The 19,878-nt window shown below is 50.1% G+C and overlaps 11 protein-coding genes across 11 annotated transcripts; 4 read left to right on the forward strand and 7 right to left on the reverse strand.

The window, feature by feature from the left end:
* The first annotated feature begins 4 nt into the window (after positions 1-4).
* On the forward strand, positions 5-2,787 carry SEPMUDRAFT_126338 (uncharacterized protein). Its single transcript, XM_016902057.1, has one exon. The coding sequence runs from the start codon at positions 1,908-1,910 to the stop codon at positions 2,091-2,093; it is 186 nt and encodes a 61-aa protein (XP_016760089.1). The 5' UTR covers positions 5-1,907; the 3' UTR covers positions 2,094-2,787.
* On the reverse strand, positions 5-2,847 carry SEPMUDRAFT_149786 (uncharacterized protein). The gene is made up of 3 exons (XM_016905767.1): positions 2,792-2,847; positions 2,602-2,697; positions 5-2,514 (listed from the first exon to the last, which is right to left on the reverse strand). The coding sequence occupies exon 3, from the start codon at positions 1,899-1,901 to the stop codon at positions 1,530-1,532; it is 372 nt and encodes a 123-aa protein (XP_016760090.1). The 5' UTR covers positions 1,902-2,514; positions 2,602-2,697; positions 2,792-2,847; the 3' UTR covers positions 5-1,529.
* On the reverse strand, positions 5-2,847 carry SEPMUDRAFT_133915 (uncharacterized protein). The gene is made up of 4 exons (XM_016902597.1): positions 2,792-2,847; positions 2,602-2,697; positions 580-2,514; positions 5-410 (listed from the first exon to the last, which is right to left on the reverse strand). The coding sequence occupies exons 3-4, from the start codon at positions 616-618 to the stop codon at positions 57-59; spliced, it is 393 nt and encodes a 130-aa protein (XP_016760091.1). The 5' UTR covers positions 619-2,514; positions 2,602-2,697; positions 2,792-2,847; the 3' UTR covers positions 5-56.
* Positions 2,848-3,924: 1,077 nt separating this feature from the next.
* Positions 3,925-5,436, forward strand: SEPMUDRAFT_149788 (thymine dioxygenase). The gene is made up of 3 exons (XM_016905768.1): positions 3,925-4,353; positions 4,475-5,116; positions 5,246-5,436. Exons 1-3 carry the CDS (start codon positions 4,087-4,089, stop codon positions 5,381-5,383), a joined length of 1,047 nt encoding a protein of 348 aa, XP_016760092.1. The 5' UTR covers positions 3,925-4,086; the 3' UTR covers positions 5,384-5,436.
* An 8-nt stretch (positions 5,437-5,444) lies between these two features.
* SEPMUDRAFT_149789 (uncharacterized protein) lies at positions 5,445-5,720 on the reverse strand. Its single transcript, XM_016905769.1, has one exon. The coding sequence runs from the start codon at positions 5,713-5,715 to the stop codon at positions 5,554-5,556; it is 162 nt and encodes a 53-aa protein (XP_016760093.1). The 5' UTR covers positions 5,716-5,720; the 3' UTR covers positions 5,445-5,553.
* Positions 5,721-5,835: 115 nt separating this feature from the next.
* On the reverse strand, positions 5,836-8,985 carry SEPMUDRAFT_67422 (uncharacterized protein; the record flags this gene model as incomplete). The annotated part of the gene is made up of 6 exons (XM_016909787.1): positions 5,836-5,966; positions 6,094-6,576; positions 6,729-6,846; positions 6,895-7,269; positions 7,338-7,469; positions 7,543-8,985. 6 exons carry the CDS (start codon positions 8,983-8,985, stop codon positions 5,836-5,838), a joined length of 2,682 nt encoding a protein of 893 aa, XP_016760094.1.
* A 1,022-nt stretch (positions 8,986-10,007) lies between these two features.
* Positions 10,008-11,374, reverse strand: SEPMUDRAFT_164306 (12-oxophytodienoate reductase; the record flags this gene model as incomplete). The annotated part of the gene is made up of 3 exons (XM_016908107.1): positions 10,008-10,476; positions 10,532-10,724; positions 10,816-11,374. The coding sequence occupies 3 exons, from the start codon at positions 11,372-11,374 to the stop codon at positions 10,008-10,010; spliced, it is 1,221 nt and encodes a 406-aa protein (XP_016760095.1).
* Positions 11,375-11,864: 490 nt separating this feature from the next.
* SEPMUDRAFT_126342 (FAD-binding monooxygenase) lies at positions 11,865-15,053 on the forward strand (the record flags this gene model as incomplete). Its single annotated transcript, XM_016902058.1, has 6 exons — positions 11,865-12,025; positions 12,095-12,237; positions 12,306-12,338; positions 12,407-12,443; positions 12,497-13,079; positions 13,138-15,053. A coding segment is annotated over exon 6 (1,189 nt), but the record flags the coding sequence as incomplete, so codon positions are not given.
* On the reverse strand, positions 11,865-15,066 carry SEPMUDRAFT_164307 (Arp2/3 complex subunit Arc16). Its single transcript, XM_016908108.1, has 6 exons — positions 13,138-15,066; positions 12,497-13,079; positions 12,407-12,443; positions 12,306-12,338; positions 12,095-12,237; positions 11,865-12,025 (listed from the first exon to the last, which is right to left on the reverse strand). The coding sequence occupies exons 1-6, from the start codon at positions 13,166-13,168 to the stop codon at positions 11,914-11,916; spliced, it is 939 nt and encodes a 312-aa protein (XP_016760096.1). The 5' UTR covers positions 13,169-15,066; the 3' UTR covers positions 11,865-11,913.
* Positions 15,067-16,130: 1,064 nt separating this feature from the next.
* On the forward strand, positions 16,131-19,847 carry SEPMUDRAFT_149792 (cytochrome P450). The gene is made up of 2 exons (XM_016905771.1): positions 16,131-18,370; positions 18,422-19,847. The coding sequence occupies exons 1-2, from the start codon at positions 18,063-18,065 to the stop codon at positions 19,680-19,682; spliced, it is 1,569 nt and encodes a 522-aa protein (XP_016760098.1). The 5' UTR covers positions 16,131-18,062; the 3' UTR covers positions 19,683-19,847.
* SEPMUDRAFT_149790 (FAD binding domain-containing protein) lies at positions 16,131-19,847 on the reverse strand. Its single transcript, XM_016905770.1, has 2 exons — positions 17,550-19,847; positions 16,131-17,496 (listed from the first exon to the last, which is right to left on the reverse strand). The coding sequence occupies exons 1-2, from the start codon at positions 17,622-17,624 to the stop codon at positions 16,147-16,149; spliced, it is 1,425 nt and encodes a 474-aa protein (XP_016760099.1). The 5' UTR covers positions 17,625-19,847; the 3' UTR covers positions 16,131-16,146.
* Positions 19,848-19,878: the final 31 nt, after the last annotated feature.

The following is a 19,878-nucleotide window of genomic DNA, read 5'->3' on the forward strand; positions in this document are numbered from 1 at the left end:
GCTTGGTTGCCTTGATTAGGCTGTACCGCATTGCTGAAGTGGATTTTGGCTTGCTGTTACTGCTCGTATATGACTTGCTTCTGCATAGCTGAACACGACTCTCCCGGCTGTATACCATTGTTGCTGAGGCCGGTGATATGAGATCTTGACCTTGATCTTAATGTGCTGTCTGGGTCGCTGGATTCTTTCTGTCCGTGTTGTGCTCTGGCCTCACGCGCTGGTTCCAATGCATCGTGCTTCTCCTGGTCTCGCTCGATCTTCCTGCGCTGCCGCTGATCGGTAGGACCTGCTGTCGCCGACGCCGTTGCCGCCGCCGCCGCTGCTGCTCCTGGGTCGTTCGGTGTCTCATAGTAGGACTTGCCGCGGTGCTGGCCTGCGGATCCTTCCCATGAGGACGCCGTGCCTGTGATCTACCTGAATTAAACTCAAAGAATCTGGCCTTCATTTTTGTTCCAGGCACTTCTCGTCACTGATAGCAATCGCATGTGGCAAGCAAGCGTGCTGTACGCTGCTGAAGCGAGGTGCTTGGCATCCAAAAATAAGAGAGGATGGGACATGCTGCATTTATGAGGAAGGCACCCAAGGAGTCTCTGCTTCCACGTAATTTGCAGATGCCATAGCGCCTTCTCGACATTACAAGGCAGGCTGGCAGTCACTCGATACGCATTCTGGCCGAGAGACTAGGTCACATTCATTCATGAAGGAAGTGTCGATAGTTTTGCTCCATCTCTGCAGGATGCTCTTTTGCTACATGCTATCTCTTTGCAACTGCCCGGCAGCTCCTGGCTACCACACATTGGGGGATTTTGTCATTGGATCAGACATGGGCTCTCTCTCTCTCTCCCTTGTGCCTACGATTCGATATCCAGCCTCAAAGGCTTCCGTCCTCGACACGGCCGGCATCATCTTTTTCCCATCTCATGAGCGCGCGGTTCCTGCCATTCTCTGAGCCCGTTACCCAAAGGTTTCGCATGCATGCCTCTTGCTCGACTGCTGCACCGTTCAATCTGTGTCGATCTCTGCTGTTCGCTTTTTGTGAGGGCGGTTCGGAGGTGGTCCTGGGGTGCGACGTGGCCATGCCTCGTCTGCCCCAAGCCAGCAGTTAAGCGCTGTGACCGAGGAGTCAATCCATGGCATCTTGGCCACCGCCTCGGTTGATCCCTTCTCTTGTGCTCGTGCTGCAATGGCGGCTGGTCTTCGACACTTTGTTGTTGGTGTCAACAGTCAGACCTGCTGGCCGCCAAGTGGAAAGATCAGGTACAGCGACCGCCGGCCCCGCGGATCTACGGCTGTGACGCCGAAGCCGCGCCAAGCAGCCCATACAATGCACCGGATACCACACATCACCATGATTGATAAACGAATCTGCTGCTGAGGATGCATGGCACTACATCTCGAAGCTCCAACAATCCGTATCTCCATACCTGTCGTGGTTGGAAAGATACAGCGGTGTAGGGCAAATTCGGTCGCTGTGGCGCGGGAGAGGCGGGGCCGAATATTGAGGATATATATTTGCTTCCAGATCTTGCTTAATCACCAGAACTGGGTCCGTGGTGCGAGTACAGTCCATCATACGAGCGCGTTAAGACGCTCAGACCCGGTTCTGCTAAATAGGCCTTGCCAGCCTCTAATGTGACGCCTAGCTGTACCGTACACCGCTCAGAAACACATGCTAACTCAAATGGTTGTGTAGGGATAGCAAAGCAGATGTATAATATACATCCGAGAACACTTTTTTTGTTGTTTCGGGGTACGAGTTCGACTCCAGCCAGGCTGTGACCATTCTTTTGGCAATTCTTTGCCATGCTGTTCTGTACCAGCTCCACAGCTGCATACGAGCAACACGACTGCCGTGTAAGAGCAGCAGGGTGAGTTCCGACTGCGCTCGCTCCATACAGCATGATACCATGGGTATCGCAGAGGATCGAGCCTCTTTTGCGTGCCCCGAGCACATGGGCTGTGGTCTACACCCTGAGCTCCGCGCCAAGGTTTTCTGTTTCCGAATCATTCGCACTCCGTCGTCTGCCGCGCTCCAGGCGAGCTGGGCATATGAAACGAAAATACACTACTGGAAGACATTCGAGCACATGTGAACAGCATACAGTTCAGAGGCTGATTGTTGAGGCAAGTCGGGGAATGAGCTGACTCGAACAGGAGAGATGGGAATTTCCCCATCGAATTCACGACCACTGGTGAGTTTTATTGCGAATTGCAGGGTTCGATTCGCGGTGATGGAAGGCACTCTATTGCACTGCACTTTCCTTCCACACAAATTGCCAGGACAGCCTCCATTTTTCGAAACCACACACATCTGTTGAATTGCCGAATGAATAGGCGTGGAAAAATGGCTACCATGGCACCCAGATGCTACATGCGACCTATTTCCTTGCCCATTGTTCCCCTCAATCAGCGCCCAAGCAATGAATTGATCATGTCTGAGCCGAATGTGGCTCCCGCACCGAAGACTGCAGCATTGCCGAATTTGTTACCCAATTTCTTCAGGAACTCGTGGTGCTAGAACGAAGAAGCCATGATCAGCGCCATGAAAGTGATAATGACGATGATGATGATGACAGAAGGAGAAGAAGTAGCAGCGCCCACCTTGGGATGATCTTTGTTCGCAGGATGATCGGGGTTGTTCAAATTGCGATGCGCATCTTCCAGGATCTTTCTATCCTCGGCACTGAGGGTTTGCTGCTGTGGGCGGGCGACTGTCAGCTCTATTTGTGTGTATGTGTGTATATCTCTATTTGGGACAGAAACTGCAGTTTTGAAGTATCAGATCACTCACTTCTCCTCCTCCCATATTGTGATGAAGCAACAAAAAGATGAGGTGTGAGGTGTCTTGGACCTATGGGTTGTATGTATGACGATGTTCTTATTGCTGTTGTCGTTGTCGTTGTTGAGGAACAACGAGATTCTCTTTTCTCACAGGGCCCCAAAAAAATAAGACTTTGATCAAGCTCATCCATCATCCATCGGAAGAGATGATGTCAAGTCTTCGGAGGTTCTGGAACTACCATGCTTAAGCTCTCGAATGATACCAAATACGGCTTTTAGTCCATCCGTTTCTCTGGTTCACAAATGGGCCAACGCGGTAGCTGCTGAAATGGGAGCCCTTCATTGGGGAGCGGAGCGTGTGTTTTTGATGCTCTCGTTGGCGGTTGTGCCGTTTATGCCGCCGAGCTGGCCTGCTTGTGCTTCCTTGAACGAGAAGGAGGGAGGAGGTAGGAGGGAGGAGGTATGATGCTTTGCTTAGGTATTCACAGGAACTTGCGTACAGGTACCTAACCTTTGATGACTTGATTTTTCTCTTTTTTGGGGGGGATATATGAGACGAGGGGAGGTCTGTCTGCTAGTGGATATTCGCCTCTCGTTTTTTTTTCTCTTTTAAATTATTGACAATATATATATCAGGTATGTACCTCAGTACCTGTACTTGAGCAGGCTCTCTACTGGGGCTTCTGGAAAGCGGCAAGTAACAGCGGATAATGTCGGATATAATGAAAATCTACTTCATTCTTCTCTCGTCGAATATCTCTACGCATTTTATCAAAAAGGCCTATTCAATTAGAGGTAGAAGTACAGGTACCTGACAGAGATCAGACAGTTTCACTCAGCTTTGGTAATTGGTATTCGGCTGAGCAAGAGTGGACAAAATCATTCACGACTGGGGGGTTTGCCTATGTAGGGCTGGCTGATAATAATCATTGATAGGCAGCGTGCAGATTCTTGATAACACTTATCACGCCCCCCTTCTCGCTTCGATGTGCATTTCCGTCCCATTATTGTCCTCTGATCTCTCCACTTCATCTACTGAACCCCATTTTTACCAACTCTTACAACTCTGTGCTTTACTGTGGTGCTAGGCGCGGCTATTGCTGAAGGTGGCGGGGCCGAAAAAACCGCTGCCCGTGTCTAGGTACTCATATCATTGCTGACCGAGCATAGAACATGTAGTTGTCTATAGATATCACGACTATCAGCTTTCCATCATCATCATCATCATCATCATCATCATCATCATCATCATCATCCACCACAAGACTCTCTACCCTTAGGTTCCTCTTTCATCACCACCCAACAATGAAACCCCACGCCGTATCCACCGCCGTCTCCGAAGCCAATCTAGAAATCCCACTCATCGACTTCTCCGCATTCTTGACCGGCGATGCCGCAACCAAAAAATCCACCGCCCAAGCCATTCTCGCTGGCTTTCAGACTGCGGGTTTCGTGTATTTGAGCAAACATGGTGTGCCCGAAGATGTGCTCGAGAAGACGTTTGCGGAATCTGCGAAATTTTTCAAGCGTCCGAGAGGCGAGAAGGATGCTCTTGCTTGGACTACTCCGGAGGTATGTTTTTTATTTTTATTTTGGGAAGAATTTGATTATTTCACTCCTCCTGCTGTTGCTGCTGCTGCTGCTACCGAGGCTGAAAGATCTTGCTTATGACTTTTTTTTACTTTCTATTCAGGCAAATAGAGGCTACAGTCAACCCGGCCGCGAAAAAGTCACCGACGCAGAAACCCCCGAAGAAATCGAAGCAGTCCGCGCCAAAGAAGGCTCTGATTTAAAAGAATCTCTCGAAATCGGCAAAGAAGGCGAACCCGGAATGCCCAACCCTTGGCCACGACAAGATGCAGCCGGTATCCGTTTCCGCGAACAAATGCTCCAATTTTTCGACGAATGCAAAATTCTGCACATCAACATCATGCGTGCCATTGCCGTCGGATTAAATCTTGAAGAGAAATGGTTCGATCGTTATTGTGATGCGGGAGATAATACCTTGCGACTTTTGCATTATCCGGAAGTTCCTGCGGATGTTTTTCGTCGTCGACAAGAACAACAAGAAAACGACGATAATGTCGTGGAGCAAGTTCGAGCGGGCGCACACACGGATTATGGATCTATTACATGTTTATTTCAGGACATGGCGGGAGGTTTACAAGTGAAATCTCCGACGGGGAAATTTGTGAATGCGACGCCTATTGAGGGGACGGTGGTCGTGAATGCGGGAGATTTACTTGCTCGTTGGTCGAATGATGTGATTAAAAGTACTGTGCATCGGGTTGTGGAACCTCCGACCAAGTCGACGGTGCATCCGGCGAGATATACGGTTCGTGGATGTTTTTTCTTTCTTTCTTTTTTTTCCTTTTTTTTCTTTTTTCTTTTTTTCTGCCGCAAAGACTCTTTACATATGAATAATGGCTAACAACTATAAAATCCATGCCACCGACTGCTCTAGATTCCTTACTTTTGTCACCCCAATCACGATAGCATTATTGATGCTATTCCAGGCACGTTTAGTGCAGAGAATCCGAGGAAATATTCTGCCGTGAATTGTGGAGAACATCTTGTCAAGCGTCTGAGGGCTACATATTAGGATTGGTTTTTCCTTTTTCTTTTTAAATAAAAAGGTATCAGAAATGGGTTTTTTGGGGGGGTTTCGTTTGGTATATGCTGTGTGTGCGTTTTCTTTTTTTTTCTTTGCATTATTACAGATTCCAGTCAATCTATTCGTCTCTATAAGTGCAGGTTTCGTTTTTTTTTTCTCTAGACATTTTCCGAATTGCTCGACGGTGTGTAGGTATGCGTCAGCTCTGCTTCATCGATTCTACTGTCTGTCAAACCCAATTCAATAGTGCCGATGATCCACATATAGCCAGGCCTTTTGGAAAAGATATAGCTAGTTCTAGGAGGTAGGATATGATTCATCTCAGTGATATATAACGACAAAAGTGTGAACTACTCCAACTTTGTATTTCAGCTGACATCCAAGACATATTTCCCTCTTCGGCGTAAGAGTATGTATGTATGTCATGTCATCAAATTCTACTAGATACTCCCACTTTCATTAATCAAGCGCCACGGCACCAATCCCTTCAATATCACCATTCCGTCATGTACCACTCCCCAGCGGATTTTACTTAATTGTCCGACGACGATGGCTGTTAAACCGGCGGTGCCTAATACATGGGTTAAATGAGTCAGTAAAGGAGCTCAGTATTTTCTGATGATGATAATGATGATATACCAGCATCCTTGATTTCGGCGAAAAAATGAATGAAGAAAAAAGAAAAAAAAAATACTCACAATTCCTCCTCCCCGTCACAGGCGAAAAATTCAAAAGTTCCCTCGGTTCCGATCGAATCATATACTCCAACAATTGATGCATATGAATTTTGGCATCCCATATAATCTCCTCTTCATCCTCCTCCTCCTCCCCATCCTCCCCAACATCATCCTTCTCACCCCTACTATCCTTGCGTACCCCACACGCCCCTCTCGGCCGCGCATGATAAAAACTCCAAATCGTCAACGTCGCAAGAAACAGCACCCAAGGATGATGGAAGGAATCGATGATAATCCCATTTCCCTCTCTTTCTTTTCCTTCTCCTTTTCCTCCTGTTTTTCCTTCAGAAGAAGAAGAAGAAGAAGGAAGGGGAGAAAAATTCGCTTCATAAAGAATAAAAGCTGCATGCCAAGCGGCTTGGGCAGCTTTTAGAGGGGTTTCGTTGGCCCATTTTTTTACGACGCGTTGCGAACGGGTGTAGTCTGGTCGGGTTACGGGGCGGCCTGGGAGAGGAGGAAGAAGAAGAAGAAGAGATTAGTGTTAGAGTTTAGTACGTGATTTGGGTGTAAATGGGTGGATGAACAAAGCCTCTGAGCGTTTTCAACTCTCTTGTGTGTGTGTGTGTGTGTGTGTGTATGGTGTAGTGTATACATACCGAGAATATGTCTCGCACCAGCATAAATCTGCAGATCCAAAATCTCTGCTAGTAATGTAATTTGAGCGGCATGATAGAGAGAATTGTATGCGACGGCGAAGTTTTGATAGCTTGCATACTGCTGCTGCTGCTGCTGCTGCTGCTGCTTCATCATGCAACATTCCACGTCGTCGTCGTCGTCGTAGTCGTTGTCATCGTCGGCGTCATCTGGGGGGAGGTGGTCTTTTCTTCTTCTCCTTCTTCTTGTGGTTCTAGTAGTAGTGGTGAGCATATTCGCGCAAAAAGAGTCCAAATCCTGTTTCCAGACATTATAAGATTGGGAAATTCGATTCTGCCAAGTTCCATCTCCAGCGTCTGCTCCTCCTCCAATGACTCCGAGGGAAGTTTGATCTCGTCGGTTCATGTCCCAGGAGATCGACATGAGAGCGTGGAGAATGATGGTTCGGGAGAGAGAGTCGAGAAGGATTCGTTTACTTGCATCTGTGGGCGTCAAGTAGGTTTTGAGGACGGCTAGAAGTAAGGGAGGAGGACGGTTGGATTTCTGCAAGCGCGTGAGTTTTCGAGTTATCGTCTCGGAGAGCACGCAGAGTGGAATATGTGTGTGCTTACTTGTTGGAGAGTTAGACGCCAGTTTTCTGCGGAATTTGCTTCCCACAGGACTTGCGAGCAGGGTAAAGTTGTACGTAGCTCGAAAGCGGACATACATAGAGACTGACTGAAGAGTACCGCATGTTCCACATCCTGGAAAATGAGAGAATATTAGCAAATGCTTCGTGATAGATCACACAGCTGTTGCAAGTGAAACAGCACTCACCATCACGAAACATATCTGCGCCAATCTTTTTTTCTGCTCCAGACCCGCCCAGTCCTTCCACAGCTTATCAAGATCCTGATCGTTATTCGCTACACTCATATCCGGATGTGCAGTCTGACAATCACTTCGCCGAATCAAATTGATCAACATGCCATGAAACAAATGGCTCATATCATGTTGTTTCTGACCCGCCCGAGACTTGCCCAAACATTCTGTCAAAAGAATAGATTGCAAAACCCACAAATCCGGCTTCGCGCTAAAGCCCGGATTTGCGAAAATTTGAGGACGAAGAACATCGTGAATACACACTGCGAGCTGATGGGCGCTTTTATCTGCATATGTGGCGCCCAGTAAGAGGATGGTGAGAAGGAGAATGGGTTCGACTTCGTTGGGCTCGAAAGTTGCGAGATGGATGAGTGGGTAGGATGTGTTGAAGCGGGTGAAGAAGAGATCTAGATAGCCTTGTAAGCTCGATAGAGAGAGGAGAGGATTGTCGAAGACGATTTCGCTGCCGTCGGGTAAGGTGGGCGAACAACGCTCTACCAGATCGATGAGGCGCTCTCTGCTCAATTCATCCAGACGTGGAAGTCGAGTGCGAGCATCGAGTCGTGACAATGGACATTCAGGAGGTAGTTGGAACTCCTGGCTCGGTTGCGAGACGTTTTCCTTGGACATGTCCTGGCAGCTGGGCTGTGTTGCTGCTGCTCTTCTGCGTCCACTTGAAGCTACGCTGATGGCATCGCGACTAGACCGTGAGCTAGGAGACGAGGTAACGATTGGCTGATCTTGACGACCCTGCACCTGATGCGAGATTCCACTTCCAACTGAAATTAGGGAAGTGTGCTCGTCCAGGGTGTTTGGAAGCGATTGCTTCGGGTCGAAATCTATCGTACTGGAGTTTTGTGTCGTAGCTGGGCTGGGAAAAGGTTGCTCCGTGGCTATATTGGTCCCAATCACCGGCGCTACAGGCACATGAGGCTGAGGCTGAGGCTGCAAATGTCCAGACGAGAAACTGAGGGACATATCGAAAAGCCAATTGTAGTTGTTTTGCGTGGTGTAAGGCATGTTGAAAGAACTTGCAGTATCCGGCAGGAAGATATCGTCGAATAGCTCGTTGCTCAATGTTGGGTTGTAAGCCAGGGGCATCGAAGACTCCCAGAACAAATTGTCTGTGTCGAAATCGTGGATCTGAGTATTCAACGAAGTCCCATATGGTTCTTGAGCTACTGCCTCCTCATTTGGTACTCCTGTTGCGTTCAACAACCCGGCAGATGCAGGTTCAATAGACGACGCACTGCCAGGAGGCGAAGGAGGAAAGTGTTGGCTTGTGCCACGCAGACTTGTGGAAGCTTGCTTAGTCGAGCGGACGGCTCCCTCGTCCAAGGCTGGTCTTTTGGCTACAATATTCCCGCTGGCGTCCTTCCAGAGTCTCTTGCGAGTCATGAGCTGACTACCTTCAGCGTCCTTGCGCCGATGTCGAGCTATGTGTCTTTCTGCCAAGCTATCAGCATGGACTCAGAATGGCTTCTAATAATATATGAAGGCTCGAAGGGGTCTTTCATTGCCGACCTTTGCTAGAGTCACACAGCCTGTAGTCAATACGAAGGAGAGAGTAGAAGTGCAACCCTGGTTGTAGTGTACCTCTGCTCACCGATCAAATCAATATCACCAAAAGAATCCCCACTCTCGACCCATCTCAACACCACAGTAAACTATCGAACAAAAAAAGAAAAAAAAGAAAAAAAAAAGAAAGTAAATCTCACCAAGTAAATCCGCCCGTTTAAAATGTGCTCGACATCTCTCACAAGTAAATTCTCCATCCGCATGATTCAGCGAATGTCGTTCCAAATGCTCACGACGACCAAAATCACGTCCACATCCATTATATTGGCAATACCATCTATTCGGGGACATTTCTTTTTCGGTACAGTCCTAAAAGAAAGGAGAAGGGGGGGAAGTATAGCCGAATAGGACCCCGACGAAGAAGACGACGATACGGCGTGAGTGGTGGAGGGAGAGAGGGTAGGACGTGTAAGGTGATGGATGGGTGGGTGGTGATGAATGATGATGATTAAGCGGTGGGAGAGTGGTGGTGGTGATGGTGGTGGTGATGGTGTTGCTTTTGGAAAGGTGAGATTCGACACTGAGAGCACAATTGAGAGCTATACAACGTTGCCCGGTACTCTACTTGCATGTTCCGGCTACGAATGATGGCGATGCTTTGGAAAAGGTGTGGGAGAGATAGATAGGGCAGCGGGTGTTGTTCAGGGCAGAGGGCCGAAAGTGGGGGCGCATGGGAAGTGAAGTGGGGAAGACGAGGAGAGACCTGCCAAGAGGACAGGGGTAGTTTCTACTTTTTTTTTGTCCCCACTTCAGGAGCTGCACAAACAATCGACATAAAATGTACTTATTCACTTCCCTCATCACAACCCCTGTTTTCCGCGCTAAACGCTCTCATATCAAACTCACGAGGATGTTCCAAAGAAGGGATAATCCACATAGCCTTTACTCGGAGGATCCGCGCCATAGAATGTATCTCGATCATACGGATTCAACTCCAAACCGTCTGCTAGTCGTCGAGGGAGGTCTGGGTTGGCTATAAACCAGCGACCAAAGACAATCAGATCTGCAGCATCTGCCTCGAGTTTGGGCAAAGCATTGTCACGATTGAAAGCACCGGCTGCAATCAATGACACATTGCCTTTGTTCAGAATCTTTCGGAATGGGTCTAGCGAGTATGCTGTCTTGCGAGTGATTTCGGGCGTGCCCGTCTCGTATGCTGATAGAGCGTCCAACTTGGCTTGCTCGTCGAGCACTTCGTCGAAGCGAGGCTCTACGCTGTGGACGTAGGCGGGTCGAAGTTCTGTGGGTAATTTGATGATTTGCTCGCAGAGGTAGGACCAGTGAGCGATTGGGTTGCTATCCTTGGTATCTCTGCATGGCTCGTTAGAATTGATGCTCAGGCACATTATGAAATATCAAGACTTGCTGGAAGTAGTTGAACGGTGACAGTCTGATACCGACTCGGTCTGAGCCAATCGCTTGAGAAACCGCTGTGATCACCTCCAACGGAAAGCGGCATCGATTCTCAATTGATCCACCATACGCATCGGTTCGCTGATTGACATTGTCATGCAGAAACTGATCAAGAAGATAGCCATTCGCCCCATGAATTTCAACTCCTGTGTAACAAAAGATTCTCTAGTCAGCCGAATGTAATCAATGCACCGTGAAACTTGAAGCATAAAAGAAAGAAAGAAAAAAACCACACACCATCAAACCCAGCCTCAACAGCATTCCTCGCCGCACTCGCAAACGCCTCAACCACACTCTGAATCTCCTCTTCCGTCGCAACTCTCGGCGGATTCTCCTCATACTCCGTCCCATCCAACGCCTTCCCGCGAATAGGAATCTCACTCGCCCCCAAAGCCCTTTCCCCCCCACGAAAACTCGCCGGCGAAGCTCTCCCCGTATGCCACAATTGACAAAAAATAAACCCTCCCTTCGCATGCACCGCATCCGTAATTTTCTTCCATGCCTCAATTTGCTTTTGGGCAAAAATTCCGGGAACTCCGGGGTAGCCGCTTGCGTGGAGGGAAATGTCTGTGGCTTCGGTGAATTGGAGACCGCCTTTGCTGGCGCGTTGTGTGTAGTATTCGAGAGTTAAATCTCCTGGGAGGAAAATTCCGTCGTCGGAGCGGATGCTTCGCATGCGGGTGAGGGGGGCGAGGACGATGCGGTGGGAGAGGTTGAGGCGGCCGAGGCGGAGAGGTGAGAAGAGTTTTGTTTCGCGGAGAGGAGGATAGGGAGGTGGGGTTAGAGCTGAAGGCATGTTTTTTTGAAGGATAAGGTGGTGATGCTGGTGGTGGTGGTGGTTGGTCGTAGGAGTGCGGTTGGGTTTGGGGCAGATGATTTTTTGATGGGAGCTTTTTTAAACAGCCAACGGAATAATCGTGTAGTTATTATAGCTGCGTTGGATGTGGATGTCATGACCACTTTCTGATAGCCATCACATGCCGACACAAGGGTGGGAGTTGTCAGCGGCGTACCTTGTTACTAGTTACTAGTACTCCAGGGTCAGTCGTGGTACCTGCATAACGACCCACTCCTACGATAAGAAATTTGTGCATTGCACAGTGTTGGAGACCAGGAGGTAGAGGACAAATTCCATACCACAGCGAGGCTACATTGTAACATCTCTCCATAACATGGAGAATCGGTAGATGTTATATGTTACACACAAATGTTACGGTCGAGTGAAGAATGCTTTTTCAACGTGATATCTACTTTCACAGACATCTCAACACTCATGTCTTCTTCCATCGTGACAGCTCCGATTGACACCACCAGAAGCATCTCAAGACTTTGTCACTACTGCGACTGCAGCTTCTTCAATACCTCTTCCTTCGAAGCTGGCATCATGGCACCCGCCGGAGGACTATTCTTGCTCTTGAAATCATCACACATTTGTTCCATGGTGACCCTACAGCCACGTCAGCCATGTACGACAAGAAGTTGGTCGAAGGGTGTGTGTGGGTGGGTGGACACGTACCATTCTACGCCCTCGTGCTTGTTGATATGCTCAATGATTCTCTCGTGCATCAGCAGAACGTGAGGTCTGCCGGAAACATCTGGATGGATCGTCATGGGAAACACAAACTCGTCGTACTCTCGGTAATAGTAGTCGAAGTGGTCCTGTGGAAAGATCAGCCAGTCAGTCAGTGCATGATGCCATGTCTTGGGTCAGGTTTCAGTAATCTTACCATCCATATGGCTTCTACATCTCTCGGATTGACCTGTGGTCTCAAAGTCAGTGATGATCTTCGCCTTTGTCGTCGGTAAGGCCGGAATATATTCAACGTACCCAGCCATGACTGTTTGCAGACTTCTTGATGAACATCCTGACGTATCATCAGCACAACGACCGACAGCGCGATCGAGCAGCTTTACTCACATGGGAGGCAAGTCGTCTATATACCAGGATCCGGGTATCTCGACGAGACCAGTAGACTCTCCCTTCACAAGTGGTTTCATCCACTCCTTCGCCTGTTTGGTGTAGTCGATCTTTGTCCATTGATCACCCGTGCGTAGCCAGTACATCTGACAATCCTCATGAGACATCGAATGATCATACTCGATGCCATACGACAGCATGAGCTCGGTACCCTCTTTGCTCGTTTCCCACCAAGGAGCAACACTCCCTCGAGGTGGCTTACCACAGAAGTTCGTCAGCAGCTTATACGTATGATCCAGCACGTCTCGCTGTTGTTCGAAGGTCATGTCCGCAGGATTCTCGTGGCTATAGCCATGAAGGCCAATCTCATGGCCGGCATCCCTCACCGCTGCGCAGTCCTCTGGAAATGTCTCCAGACTGTGTCCGGGAATGAACCAAGTAGCTTTGATGTTGTACTTTTCGAACAGTTTCAACAGCCTTTGCGTCCCGATGGTGCCTGCCCACAGTCCTCTCGAGATGTCAGAGGTACTGTCTTCGCCGCCATATGACCCCAGCCAGCCGGCTACCGCATCGATGTCCACTCCTTCATGTTCCAAATGATCAGCTCGGTAGACAGGATCATGCACACAGCCATACCATACCGTAGCTGACCAGAACTCGCTTTTTGCCCATTCTGAACTCCCAAGGACTTCTATCCCCAAATGATGCGTGTCTAGACTTGTAGGACGTCAGTTGTCGAATGACAGAGAAGGCGTTTGTCGAACGAGAGGAACGAGAGGAAGATGGGAGCGTTGGTGAAGCTGCCCGCCCGATCTAGAACACTGGCCACCGATAAGAGGCCCATGTTGTCTTCGCGGCTGTAGAAGGGCTTGCTTGTGCTGCTAGTGAGTTCGATCCATGACCAAGCTGCTTGACATTGTGATTGACAAGCTTCCTGTGGTCATCCTTTCACACCGTATCCGTTGTGCAATCAGCAGCCTGTGCCCTGTGTAATCCTTCTACATGGATTCACGTAGCAGGCTAATGATTAGCATGCTGCAGATGCCGTAGAACTAGTGTACGGCACAAACAGCGAAAGTGGAACTTGAGTTTGGCCCTCACTTCTTCTGCAAGTTCTGCTGCAGTTCGAGTTGCGGTGCTTGGAGTTGGCCTATCGAGCTCAAGCTATCGTATCGCAGGGATTGGCGGCATTGGCATGCGAGCTAATGCTAGTGCTATAGCATACACCACCACCTTCGCGAAAGTCACGCGAGTTGCAAGATGGAGGAGGAGGAGAAGGAGAGTGGCGAATCGATTACACACGTCCACGTTTAAACAATAATGGCAAACCTCCAGAATGGCCGGCAAAAAACAGTCTCCCGATCCGTTTCCTCTCGGCCATTACCGAAACGGCAAAACTCCAAAGCTCACTCACAATATGTCGCCTGGTATACTCATGGAAAACGCAGACAATGGCCTGCTGGAAGACTGCAGTGAAGTAGTCGTTGTGGGAGCCGGTCCGGCTGGTCTGATGCTGGCCGCAAATCTGGTTCGATTCGGGATCAAGACGACCATTCTGGACGACAGACCGGACAAGACGTCGACTGGCCGGGCAGATGGATTGCAGCCCAAGACAATCGAAACACTGCGACAGATGCGACTTGCAGGCCCCTTACTCGAAAGAGGCGTCAGGATATATGACATATGTTTTTGGAGCTCGTCCTCAGACAGTACCTTGCGAAGAACGGGTCGAGAAGTGCACTATCCGCCCGTCGTAGATTTGCTGGACCCATATATCTTACTGGTGCATCAAGGAATGGTTGAAGAAGTGTTCTTGGACGACCTGCAGAGTAGAGGGGTGCAGGTGCAGCGTAACTCCGAGTTCTTGTCATATGAGCATGACGGCCAATCGCTTAGGATCACGTATCGAGACAAGCAGACCGGAGACAAGCAGAGCATTAAGACGGACTACCTGGTCGGCTGCGATGGAGCGCACTCGCAAGTTCGACGCAGCATTCCAGGAGCAATTGCAGAAGGAGCCTCTTCGGAAGCCATCTGGGCTGTCCTCGATGGCGAGATTGACACCGACTTTCCAGACCTCTGGAGCAAAGCAGTGGTTTATTCTCACAAGTATGGCAGCGTCTTGTGCATACCTCGCGAGCGCAACATGACCAGACTTTATATTGAGCTCAAGTCAGAAGACGGTGCTGCCATCTCCAAGGCCGAGGCCACGCAGGACTATGTCATGCAACGAGCCCGACAGATTCTGCAACCCTTTGCACTTTCTTGGACCAGCGTCGAATGGTTTGGAATATATCAGATTGGCCAGCGCGTGGCGAATCGTTTCACTGACGAGAGTCAGAGAGTCCTTATAGCTGGAGATGCAAGCCACACGCACTCACCGAAGGCGGCTCAAGGCATGAATACTTCGATGCACGATTCCTTGAACCTCGCATGGAAACTCAATCTTTGTATTCGCGGGCTCGCAAAACATCAGATTCTTTCCACCTACGAACAAGAACGGCGAAAAATTGCCCAGGACCTGATTAGCTTCGATCTGGAGCATGCGAACGCCTTCCACGATGGCGACCCAGCAGCTCTGGCGCAGAATTTCCTGAAGCACGTGCGCTTCATTTCCGGTGTAGGTGTGGAGTACGACCAAAACGTATTGAATGGGCCTACATCCAAATGTATGATACAGCCAGGATGCCTCCTCCCACCAGCAAAAGTCACCAGATACATCGATGCAAACCCGGTAGATATCCAGCTCGACGTCCCGATGCTGGGACAGTTCAAAGTATACTTCTTCTGCTCGAATGTGGCAAAGGTAATGCCTTTCCTCTCGGCCATGGATTCCAGTATTACGCAATCTCTGCTTTCCTCGGTATCCACTGCAGCGCAGTCATCGTACCAGAAGAAGCCCGCGTCGACATCTCCGCGGGATGCGTATCTCCAGCCAGCACGATATACCACGACGAGCAAGCTTTTCACATTTGCATTGGTGACGAGTGCGGCCAATTCCAGCTTCGAAATCGCAGATCTGCCGCCGATTCTGAAGAACAGCAAATGGACGATATATCTTGATGATCTGGCGCAGAAGAAGGACTCTGGGAGCAAGAGTTGCGCCGAGAAGTGGGTTGGCGAAATGAGTGATACGAATGTGGCAATCGTCAACGTTCGCCCCGATGGGTACGTGGGAAGCATAGCATCGTTTGATGCTGCTCAAGGGCAAGCCATCGAGACGGAAGCCTCGTTGTGGTTACAGCAGTACTACAGTGAGTTCCTGAAAATGTAGACATGCAAAGCGATTTTGAACGTAGTTTCGTGAAATCAAGCTTCTGCTGCACCGTATGTCTGCATGAACATCTCCGCCTAGTCATGTCGATCGAAACAATCAGCGCCTATTTGGTGAACATTCGAACCCAGAATGCACCCCGAGGACAAGCAAGATGTCGGTGAGAAGCGACGTGAAGTGGCGCCCGCACTCGAGTCGTTTCACTAAGGTAGGCTGGGTTGATTATCGATTTTCGACTTGACGGAGTATATCTCGATTTCACTAGAGAGGCTCTCTTTGGGAAAAAATCTCCCAAACTTTGCATTTCTTGGTGTAAGACGCTCTGCGAATAGGGGCGTGTCAAGCAGAAAGCTGATTATCATTGATACTGATAGCTTCACAGAGACGATCTAAATTGTGGTTCTGTGCTTTGCAAATGTAGCCAATTTCTTTGTACGTCCGCCAAGCAGTCGTAGTTGATCAGCCAACTGCCAACACCGAAGCGCCTCCATGCGAGGGGATCAGAGCCAATCTCCAAACCGTCTGGTAGCTGAATCTCTGCTGTCGACATACCATCTTCCTCGACGAGCTTCTCAATTTGTGCAAACGCTCGGAAGCGAGCATCTCTGGCTTCTTGCTCAGCGCCATCGTCAACATGATATAGGTATTGTTGGACGTTGCCACGCTCTACAATTCTTTCGGTCCGAGTTCTCCGGCATTGCTCATACACGGCCAGCGCCTGCTTTTTGGCATGTGTGCGCTTGTCGCTGACGCGTGAGAAGCAATGTCCGAGTACAGCACCATCTTCCAATGCCATTCCTGCACCACTTGCGAGGTAGGGTAAAGTTGCGTGCACAGAGTCCCCTAGAAGTGCAAAAGTGCCAGCCTCATTCGACCACGGTCGTTCTAGACCTGGACGAAAGCATAGCCTCCATTTCTGGACGGATTGACAATACTGCAGCAGCTTCGGGATTCGTGGGTCCCATTGCTGGAAAAGTGCTTGCATCTCTTCGACATTGCCATCGACCGTGCTAGCTCCTGCGGGCATATCATCGGGCACCAAAAGTACAACATTGATCTGTTGGCCATTTCGTAGGACGTAGCTGACTGCGTGCGCACCCGGTCCCATCCAATATCGCACATGGTGAGTCTTCAAGAAGGGTGCCAGATCTGGATCGTTCTGCATGCCTTCAGTACCGAGAAGAACACGATAAGCTAGATCACCGGTCGCCACTGGAGGGCTAGGTCCACCGAGCATGATCTCACGACATTTTGAGTGAATGCCGTCAGCCCCTATCACAAGGTCTGCAACAATTTTCTCGCCTGATGAGAGCAGAACAGTCGCACTAGTCATTTGTGAGGTGTCAACGTCGACGACTCGCGCCTTCGTCTGGAAGGTACAGCCTAATTCTCGAGCTCTGTCCAGCATCGCTCCGTGAAGATCGGCTCGATGGAAGTCCCAGAATGGCGCGCCATACTCCTTAGTTGCTGCGCCGAAGTCGTACTGTGTGATCGCGTTGCCTTTCCAGCCTAACATTTCCACCTGCACCGGGACGGTGGCCAGCTTCGCCAAGGTGGGCCCAAGGCCCCATTGTATGAGCACTCGACTCGAGTTTGGTAGAGCTTGAATGCCTGCTCCTACTTCTCCAATCTGTGAAGCCGATTCCAGAACATGTACATTGTGTCCAGCAAGTAGCAAGGCAATGGCTGCGCCAAGACCACCAAGTCCCGCTCCAACAACAACGATCTAGTACTGATGTCAGCTCCCGCTGCGCTCTGCCTGAATATGTTGCAGCATACATTGGTTCGATTGTTCTCTGGCAAATGACGCTGTGACAGGACTTCAATATCTGGGAACATCTCTAGACTTGCCATGGTGTGGGTGTTGGCGCTGAGTGTTTCGGTTGGCAGGACTTTGGCTGGTTCGAGCTGTCCAATTCAGTTGAATGGTCCAGGGCGGATTCGACCAAAAGCACATCTCGCTCGTGTTACTCATCATCAGCACGCGCTGCGTCCATGTCGTGTTCATGATCATCGCTATGCATCCACGTTCCGGATAGGCATAACCCCTGCAGCGACCAAGAGTGGGGGCGGGGAGTGGTGCAGCTGCACGCCGTGCGCGAACCCGGACGGCCAGTGGCTGGTGTTGTGCTTCGTCGCATATACAATTAATTGCACGGCAAGAGTGGACCAAGTTCCACCCGTATCTCGGAGGCGAATGCAGCTCAGCACGGTATCATGTTCGTCGGAATGTAAGCAGTATATGTCTCGTGGTTGGAAGCTTGACAGACGACACCGCACCCTTCGTCAAGCATGACAATGGCATTCCAAAAGTATCTTGTTATCGCTGCGGTGCTGGCGCCTGTCTGGCTCGTGCTTTACTACGTGCTGCCGTACTTCACGACCTACAAGCACCTCCAGGATATCCCAGGCCCATTTCTAGCCAAATTCACGAATTTATGGCTGGCACTGGGCGCAAGGAACGGCAAGAAGTTCGCCTGGGTTGACTATGCCCACAAGAAGTATGGCAAAGTTGTTCGGGTTGGCTACAACCACATGTCGATCGCGGAACCTGAAGGCTTGCAGACCGTCTATGCTCACGGAAATGGGTTTTTGAAGGAGTACGTTGAGCGACAAATCCTCTTACGTATCGGAGACTGACTTGCTAGCAGCCACTTCTACGAGGCCTTCGTTTCTGGCGTGCCAGGTGTGTTCAATGTTCGTGATCGGGCAGAGCATACGCGGAAGCGCAAGATCATCGCACACGCTTTTTCGCCGTCATCTGTGCATGCCTTTGAGACGCACATGGCTGGCAATCTTCGGCGATGGGTTGAGCAATTGGATCGCATCTCGTCGCAGCCGACCGAGAGAACCGGATTCGCCAGGATCAACATGATGCCTTGGTGCACGTATATTGCGTTCGACATCATCGGCGACCTCGCGTTCGGCGCGCCATTTGGGATGGTCTCAAAGGGCAAAGACGAGTGCGAGGCACAACTCGAACCAAACGGTCCAATCGTTCTAGCACCTGGCGCCGAGACGCTGAACCGAAGAGGTGAAGTGAGCTCAACTCTAGGTCTTCTACTCCCACTGCGACCATGGGCCAAGTATTTGCCGGACCCATTCCTTCGAAAAGGCCTCGAGTCTGTCCGCAATCTACATGGTATCGCCACTGTTGCCGTGAATAAGAGACTGCAAGCGAGCGAGAAGGGACAGCACCAAAGCGAACGCCACGATATCCTTGATATGCTGGTCAATGCTAAGGACAGCAGCGGGAATCCCATGTCGCAAGATGAACTGGTTTCGGAAGCCTTGACGCAGCTGATCGCTGGCAGCGACACTGTCTCAAATACGGCTGCGGCTACGTTCTACTGGATCCTCCACGGAGAGCGGGCAGCACCGGGCAGCATCGTGCCACGCCTCCAAGCAGAACTTGACTCTACCATTCCTGCCGACGCGGAAATCGCATCGCACGACCAGGTGAAGAATCTGCCTTTCCTGAGACGTTGCATAGACGAAGCCATGAGGCTGCATTCCACCTCAGCGATTGGTCTTCCTCGAATCGTGACGTCGGCAGGGGTCAGTTACCAGGGAACTTTCTTTCCGCGTGGCACTGTGATGTCGGTCCCCAGCTTTTCCATACACCACGACGCAGACGTCTGGGGACCCGATGTGGAGGAGTTCAAGCCTGATAGATGGCTTCCTGAGAACCTGACGCCACGCCAGAAGATATGCTTCAACCCCTTCAGCTTTGGACCGCGTGCTTGTGTGGGGCAGAATGTCGCTCATATGGAGCTGGCGCTCATCGTCGGAACCGCCTTCCATAGATACGATTTTGAGCTGTACCAGCAGCAAATAGAATCGCATGAGGGGTTTTCGAAGAAGCCAGACGAAGTCTGGCTGGGCATAAGAAAGCGTAGTTCGGTAGTGTAGTCGCTGAATGACTATGTGCTCATGACATGCCTCTCTGTGCTGTGAGGCACGATGTCGTGTTATTGAACCTGTCCGCGTTCAGATGAGACTTGAGCGCGCTGCGCTGGCTGGACTTTAACGACATTGCGCTTCTGATTGCGAATTGACGAAGTAGCCCTTCTCTGATAATGGGTGGACCTGGAATGCAAGGTGCCCA

Source organism: Sphaerulina musiva, assembly GCF_000320565.1.
Source record: "Sphaerulina musiva SO2202 unplaced genomic scaffold SEPMUscaffold_6, whole genome shotgun sequence".
NCBI lineage: Eukaryota > Fungi > Ascomycota > Dothideomycetes > Mycosphaerellales > Mycosphaerellaceae > Sphaerulina > Sphaerulina musiva.